An 8236-nucleotide genomic window follows, 5' to 3' on the forward strand; every position below is an offset into this window, starting at 1 on the left:
TCAAATATATTCGAAATCATGTTAATTCCAATACCAAACTTTAATAAAATAAGAAGTTTTATTTTTTAAATTTTAATCTGTTAAGCATCTAGTCTTAGCATTCAAGATTATTGTCCAAACATTTAATACTAAATATGAAAATAGTTCGGTTTGGTCCGGTTGGGCGGATTTAATTGAAAAAGCCAGATTTTTGCACGAATCTATTTTAATAATTATTCACCTTTATAATTTTGATTAAAAAGTGGAAAAAAAATTAAAAGTACTTTGATTTTCTAAGTTTTTGTCATTTCATCGTTTTAACGTTTCGCAAATCAAATTTCAATTTAAACTGAAGTTTGGATTTCATTAGATCATACTTTCCATTCAGTATTTTAATTCAAATTACATATTTTAGATAGCAATGAAAAATATTCAATATATTTAAAAATTATTTTGCTAATAAATTTGTTTTATTTTGTTTCCAAAACCAACATTCATCAGTATAATTAACTATTTAGAGCCTAACATTCTGATTTAAATAAATTTTCGATTAAATTCCTATCTCGTCACCACCTCAAAAGGTACCGACAATTCTCACCTAAAATCGTCACCTGAATGCGACGATTCTCACCCACGGTGACTATAAGAATAGGGTAAGAACTCACAAAGATCATCCGAAGTGACGTTCCTCACCTAAACCGACTGCTGGAATAGAGTGACTTGGGTGACTCTACTATCGTCACGTCACTCGAGGCGCAGAATAAGGGCCATAATTTGACCATGCAACATAATCGGACCATGTGACATCAGCCGCCCAAGTGACATAATCCGAACAAGCAACGTAATCTGACCATGCAACATAGGCCCTTAGGCCGATGACATAGTGAGTGCGATGCGATGCGAAACGGCGAATGCGGTAGACCTTACCGTCACGGGACTCTTCAGCTTATTCCGATAGTCGGTGTGAATACAGTGACATTCCCGAAGTTCAACCAAAGTGACGTTCTTCGCCTATAGCGACTCCTGGAATCAAGTGACTAGGGTGACTAGACTATTATCGCCTCACGCGCGGCGCAGAATAAAGGCCATAATCCGAACATGCAACATAATCCGACCATGTGACATAATTTGACCATGCTACGTAATCCAACTATGTGACATAATCTGACAATGCTACATAATCCTACTAAAGTATTAAAATGACTTAATATAGGAATGGCAAGAGGCTTTTTGTAAGAGCGGAGGCAAAAATTCATCACTGCTTCTTCTAAAAGTCCTAATTTTTGAGGTGGTCCTCATAAATCTGCGATCGCGGTCTTCAAATAAAAAACCCCAATAAGTAAAAGATCGAATCGAATGAAAGAATTTTATTCCGTTATATCTTAAATTCTTAAAATCGAAGTCTCTAACTTTAATACTCGGAAAGCAGCTGAGTCACGAGTTCTTTTTTCCCGCCTTTAAATGAGCCCATTGACGAGCATACATTAATAACTATTGTAATCAATTAAACATTCGTCCGTCACGGTCTCCGGTAGTTGAGCAGCGGACTGGGACGGAAAATGAGTCTCGTCCGATCGGCGAAATCCTCGTCGAATCTGCGCTGGAATCGATCCGCGGGATGTCTGCCGTCGTCGTCGTTGGTCGTCAAACGTCGGAAACGCTCATCCCCAAGATCATGACCATAGCCGCCAGCAGCGATAGCGGTAGGATAACGGGGATCTTCGTACACCGTAATGGCAGGACGTGGGAAGGGACCGGTATTGAAGGCAGGACGAGGCTCGTAGAACGTTTTCCGATGGTAGAGGTCGTCATAGTGGCGAACCGGTGCCAAGGGATGCTGATGCAGGTGATGTCCGTACGGTGCCGGATACATCTCGTGGCCATACGTTCGCAGGTTATGGTCGCGGTCGTCTCGGAAGCCATCGCGATAGTCACGGAGGTTACCTGTTTTGATTTGAGGAAACAAATGTTAAGAATAATTGATCTGAGATAAGCGAATTCCTTAGTACAAACCTCGATCAGCAGCCGTTTGATGATGGAAGTCGCGAACGCCACGAAGATCAGCTCCCCCATATCGATCATCGTAACGATCCTTAAGGTGATCGTTTCTTAACTCCTTGTTGTACAGGTGATCGTTGTAATTGTCCCTCAAATTCTGCCTGTTGTCAAAAATCTGTTTGCCGCCGTGATCATCAGAATCCTCGTAGAACGAACTTTTGCTTCCACTTTCATCTTTGTGATAGGAATTGCTGAATCCTGATTTAATTTGTTTTCGATTGTGAGATTTATCAGTTTCGAACTTTTCCCCCGCCAGATGTTTGATCTTGTCAACTGAACCTCCCTTCGAGGAATCCGCTATCCGATGACCGTTGATCTGATTGTCCAACGCGTGGTACCGCACAGCATCCGCAGCAGAATTAATCCTTCCACCTTGATCGTTCACGTGGTCATGAGCAAAATCCCGCACATCTTTCGCACCTTCAATTGATGCCTTATTCGAAATGCCCTTCAAAAGTTTGCTTTCCGTAACCAAAGCCGTCGCACTATAAGGATAACTATCGGCGTAAGGATAACCACCTGCCAGAACTTGTAATCCGGAAAAAATCACCACGGCCACCGAAATTTCCCAACCCATTTCAACTAGCAACCAGCTCAAACTAATTAGCACAAGACACTGATCAAGCTAGTCATCGATCGACCGAGTATTTATACCGGAGCCCACAAGTCTTTACCAAAGCCGGCCAAAGTTCATCTTCAAGATCCATTGATCCAGAAAGAGCGAAGCTCAAGTCATTGCCAGTCAGGCCCTAAAATAAAACCACCTCTTAAACAGGCCATTCAACATTCGTCACGGGATCGATCGTCAGGTCGATTTCCGCGTGATCGCCATTGTTGATGCGACTTCCGCGCCGAACCAAGCTATTCATCCCATCCATCTATCAAGATGCCATATGCTGCTCTAAATAGAGTTTGACGCCAAAAAGTTAAGTTGACACTCATTGCTCCAGTTATAGGAAGATGAAGGGCACAGTTGCAAAAAGAATCCGTTATCTCAAAACTACGGCCACGAAAAAATGCAACAGACCAACCACCAAGTAGGTATGCGGGGTTTTTCCAATTTGCGTACATATAGAAATGCTGGTTCATTGACTCGATCGATGTCAACGAAAAACGATCACCGGTTCAATCTCGGCAATGGCAATGGCGCCACGCTTCAGTGATTTCGGTTGGTCTGTTGGATTGTTTTTTTTTCGACTCTCTAGTATTGCGTGTTGACCGACACCGCCAAGAATGTTTCTTTGGAAGAAATCAAACTCCTCAACTTAACAATTTAACTAAATCACGATTGTTAGTTACTCCAATAACGGACTGCCGAGTCAATCACGAACAGAAGGATTAAAGACAAAACAAAGATAATCTTACAATTATTTTGCCGGGCAAGCTTTTGAAACTTTTTCTCCCACAAACGCTTGTAAGTAACGGAATATATATACACGCAGAAAAATAGAAATTAGTTTCAAAAGAAAGTGCCGCAAAAACAAAGGATTTTTTCCTTTGATTTTGGGACAAATAAAAATTCCTTTGATTCAAATGCATTTTCTTTTGTTTCGAAGAAATGCTTTCCTTTGAATCAAAACATTATCTTTGTTCCAAAAAACAAAATGCTTTTGATTCAAAAGCCTTTTCGTTTAATTTTACGAACTTTTCGTTTATTACAATGATATTTGGGCAATTTAAAAGCATTTGTTCTTTAATTCTACTTTTTGTTTCTAAAAATTCTAATACTACATATTTATTATCGTCCTATCGGAAATAATAAGAAATCAATTATGGTTTAAAACATTTTATTTATTTTGAAAGTTCATGTTCACATTATGGATTTTCCCTATAATTCGAGTTTTGAACTGGTACATCTGTAAATAAAGAGGAGAACAAAATGTACACATGACATTTTTACATAGCGCATATAATACAAATTTATGACAAAAATGCTTCTCTTATTATGAAGCTCACAAAAAAACTATATTAAGCTAAATAATGCTAACAATAAAAATTCAAAATTGCATTAAGTACTTACTGAACGATGTTTGTTGGCGACAGTTCCTTCCGAACCACTCATGAAGGGTTTCGGTGCCAGATGTCTCCTTGGACCGGATCGGAAGGAATTAGTTGGATGAATGATTGCCCTGAAAAAGTTTTTTAAGTTGGTTTATTTGAAATTAAATTGATTTTGAAAGACCTACCTAGGAGTCCACTATCGTTTGCCCTCTTAAAGCTGTCAAGACTTTCCTACGCCGGATTTTGTGATTCCGGTGCTGTCTGGCTGTTGCGCGGAAAATTTTCCAGCCGTCCCGTTCACCAAACAGAAGCTAATGAAGATGTGTCGACTGTTTGACGAAAAAATATTTTGATTCAAAAGAAAATTCATCTAAATCAATGAATTTTTACATTGAATCTGAGTCAAAATAAAAAATCTTTGAATTCAAATTAAATACTTTGATTCAAAAATTTGGAGCATTGGTTTAATGGAAAAAAATTTCGGTTCAATACAAAATTTACTTGAATCAAGGAAAATGGATTTTGTTTCAATGTACACGAGGTTTTTGAATCAAAGATGTATTTTTTTTATCTCAATGGTACTACTTTTCGCTGCGTGTACTAAATGACATCAAGTGTGATCGGAGATTTGAATTGAAGGCTTTGAAAAAAAGTTTACGCGCCTGTACAAACCAGAAGGTTACACTCTGTTCCATGCATTTAAATATTCTTCTTTCAAATGTTTTCAGGGACTCAAAGCTGTATCAGCTTTTTGTTTGTTTAAACGTCCGTTCAACGATCCTGTGCGCTCAAATCATATCGATGCTCATAACAGAGCAGTGAAAACAGATCTATCCAGTCAAGGTGATTGAGAGATCTCCAAAGTTCACCTAGGACCTCTGGCCGTTGATCTCACCCCGGAAGCTAATGAACGAAGTCACCTCCAGCATATATCTACATACTCATCTCTGACCTTTCCTCGTAATGTTTCGAGGTCCGATTTCCTACGAAGGACATGTTGGACATGTAGTATCAAGGTTTGGAGCTCTGGCAGATCCTCTGAACCACGTAATAGTGGCGATACAATGTGCACGAGCTGGTTGTGGTACTTTATGAAGCATCTGTGACCAGGAGAGGATTATCTGCAACAGACAGATAGAAAGATCCACAGTGGACGCCATTCTTATGATGACAGAGTACCCGCAACGCGCATATCAAAGAAAAGAAAAGGTGTTCATCATTGCGCCATTGTGATAATCGACGTTAAAAAAACCTTCAACGCTATTGCCAAAGCGCTTCACAGGATGCGTGTTTCCCATACCTCCTGCAGGATAATAGGAAGCTTTTTTGAAAATCAAGTCAAACCGGGAGACGATTCACTGCCCTATCAGCGCGTGTTCCACATGTTTACAGTTTCATACTTGAACCTGTGCTCTGGAATGCTATGTGTTATGAGGTGTTAACGCTGAAACTACTAGTAGGCGCGCAGATTGTCGGATTTACGGACGATATTGTGCTCATGATCACCGGCGAATGAGTCGAGGATGTAGAAAGGGTTGGCATGTGGATCGAAGGAGTTAATCTTCAGATAGCCCACCGTAAAACCGAAGTACTTCTTGTGACCCACTAAGGATCTGTGACGGGCTTCTAGCTTGGTAGTTTCTCAATCGGCCATGCCTTGGTGGTTTGAAAGTGAGTGGTTGCTGTGACGGGCGCGAGTTACTTTGAAAGCGTTACCTAACCGGCACACGTTTCAAGGTCCCCGGGGTAGTGGATGCTGTGAGGGGCGTGAGTTACTATGAAAGCGTTACCTAACCGACTCACGTCTCGGGGTCATCGCCTGCTTCAGACTGGTACGGAAACCAGTCTGAAGCAGGCGATAGAGCAAAAGGAGGAGGAAAAAGAGAAAGAGGATCAAGGAGAACGATGATAAAGGAGAAAGACCAAAATTGAGAAAGAGGAAAAGGGTGAGATGTATAAGTGCATGAGCACAGCCTACCCCTTGATGTAGTATCATAGGGTGAAACCAAGGGGCACATCTGGCACACGAAGCCCAAGATGGTTTTAGTGGGACGAACTCACACAAGGCAGCAAACACCCGGCTGTTATGGTTTGAAATCAAATTTCCATCTTGTAACAAAAAAAAAGAAAAAGGAGCTGTGAGGCATATAACGACTACTGTTGGAGGACACACCACATCTTCGAAACAGCAGCTGGAATACCTCGGAGTAATGGCCGACGATCGCTTAAGTTTCGGGGCTTATTCTGTGACTCGAGTGACGTGACTCACAAAATTTCGCTTCTTCTTCCTGACTCCAGAAAATGCTTCTTAAAGAAAATGTGTATCGATGAGCTCTGAAGACCAATTACAGCTCATACCAGCAAAGCGATATGAAATGTCGTAAGTCACGTCACTCGCGTCACAGAATAAGCCCCACTGTTGTGACGGTTGTGACAGTCATCGACTCGTGGGCCTGAGTAGCACGAAACCTCTCCACTATCGAAATTACGATACGGAGTAGCGGCCTAGAGCTATACATCGGAGTATACATCGGCTGATAGCCATGCGAGTTCACTGTTCTTACAGGACCATCTCAACATATTGGAAAGCAAGCATTGATCTGTTAATATCGATCTTAGTAATCATTGAATTGTAACTATATAGGCGTAACCAATCAATAAATTTTTTCACTCTTGTTAGAACTCTCTTAAAAGCAAGTCACGTTTATTCCTTGCGTCCCCACATCTGCTAATAGGTTATGGGCCTATTCTGAAAAGTTTTTCAACAAGATTCAGCAAGAAGTAACCAAATCGAAATGGCTTCAAGCAATTCCTCAAGCGCAGCTGGAAACAACGCAGTCCAGAATTCGGCGAGTTTTCCTGGCATCGAACGCCTGATTGGTCGCGAAAATTGGGCAACCTGGAAGTTTGCTGTCCAAACGTTCCTGGAGCTCGAAGACCTGTGGTGTGCCGTAAAACCGAACCAGAAGGAGGACGGAACGTTAGAGGCTGTCGATTTCGTGAAGGATCGCCGAGCAAGAGCCAAGATTATTTTGCTTCTTGACCCAATCAACTATGTGCACGTCCAAAATGCACCAACGGCCCGGGAAGTTTGGATTCAGCTGGAAAAAGCCTTCGAGGATTCTGGATTGTATCGTCGAGTGACCCTTATCCACAAGCTCATCAAGACCGAACTTTCGTCGTGTGAATCGGTTTCGTCCTGTCGCAAGAATGGATCGGAACATTTCTTCTGGCCGGCCTGCCCGAAGACTATCGTCCGATGATAATGGCATTGGAAAATTCTGGTATCCCCGTGACTGGCGACGTGATCAAAACGAAACTTCTCCAGGAAACTCAAACCCCAACAGCGAACACAGCGTTGACCGCTACCAAGAAAGCAGTAAGTAGTGTTCCTGTTAAGAAGAAGAACGAGAATCCGAAGGTTCCCAGGTGCCGGAAATGTTCGAAATACGGACATATCGCTAAGGAATGCCGATCAGCGCGAAAGGAAAACGCATTTTGTTCTGTCCTTTCCACGTTTTCCTCGGCAAACGACGACGATTGGTTCTTCGACTCAGGAGCCAGTGTACACATGGAACTGTGGTAGCAGCGAACGGTGGTTGTATGAAGATTGTTGCAACCGGTGAAGCGATTTTGCAACCGACGTCCAATGCAGGTCCAATTCCCGTGAGCGACGTCCAATTTCTACCTGAACTTTCTGCAAATCTGCTATCAGTCAATCAGATTGTGAAGAAAGGTCACACCGTGGTTTTCAAGAACACCGGATGTCAAGTCATCAACCAGTGCGGCGATGTTATTGCAACCGGAAGTCACAACGATGATTTATTCAAGCTGGAACAACGGAAGCAGGAGACCCGAAGCGCGTTATCCTGCGCAGCCGCTGCTAGTCTTGATATTTGGCATCGGAGACTAGGTCATCTCAATATTCAAGGCGTACGCAAGTTGGTGACCTATTTGGCAAATGGCGTCAAAATTACTGACGAAATCTTCGAGGACTGCAAGATTTGTCCGCTGGATAAGCAGTGTCGGAACCCATTCAGCAAACAGGGAAGCCGAGCGACCGAGATTCTGGAACTGGTACACACAGACACCTGCGGTCCCATGGAGGTCAAGTCCCTAGGTGGCGCTCGTTATTACATCGTGTTCGTCGACGACAAGAGCCGCCGGATGTGGACATATTTCCTGAAGTCCAAATCGG

The 8236-nt window shown here is 42.3% G+C and overlaps 1 protein-coding gene and 1 long non-coding RNA gene across 2 annotated transcripts; both read right to left on the reverse strand.

The window, feature by feature from the left end:
- Window positions 1-1359: 1359 nt before the first annotated feature.
- Window positions 1360-3261, reverse strand: LOC129739642 (uncharacterized). Its single transcript, XM_055731123.1, has 2 exons — window positions 1993-3261; window positions 1360-1923 (listed from the first exon to the last, which is right to left on the reverse strand). The coding sequence occupies exons 1-2, from the start codon at window positions 2612-2614 to the stop codon at window positions 1499-1501; spliced, it is 1047 nt and encodes a 348-aa protein (XP_055587098.1). The 5' UTR covers window positions 2615-3261; the 3' UTR covers window positions 1360-1498.
- A 598-nt stretch (window positions 3262-3859) lies between these two features.
- Window positions 3860-4548, reverse strand: LOC129739731 (uncharacterized). The gene is made up of 3 exons (XR_008735955.1): window positions 4224-4548; window positions 4058-4166; window positions 3860-3893 (listed from the first exon to the last, which is right to left on the reverse strand). It is a non-coding gene; the product is annotated as an uncharacterized LOC129739731 (long non-coding RNA).
- Window positions 4549-8236: the final 3688 nt, after the last annotated feature.

The sequence above is a fragment of the Uranotaenia lowii genome, chromosome 1 (assembly GCF_029784155.1).
Source record: "Uranotaenia lowii strain MFRU-FL chromosome 1, ASM2978415v1, whole genome shotgun sequence".
NCBI lineage: Eukaryota > Metazoa > Arthropoda > Insecta > Diptera > Culicidae > Uranotaenia > Uranotaenia lowii.

What these genes read in the sequence shown, in the direction of transcription:
- LOC129739642 (XM_055731123.1), bottom strand. Translation starts at nt 2,614, where the DNA reads ATGGGTTGGGAAATTTCGGTGGCCGTGGTGATTTTTTCCGGATTACAA. An exon ending in TCAAACGGCTGCTGATCGAG is followed by an intron (nt 1,924 to 1,992) that starts GTTTGTACTAAG and finishes AAATCAAAACAG; the next exon opens with GTAACCTCCGTGACTATCGC.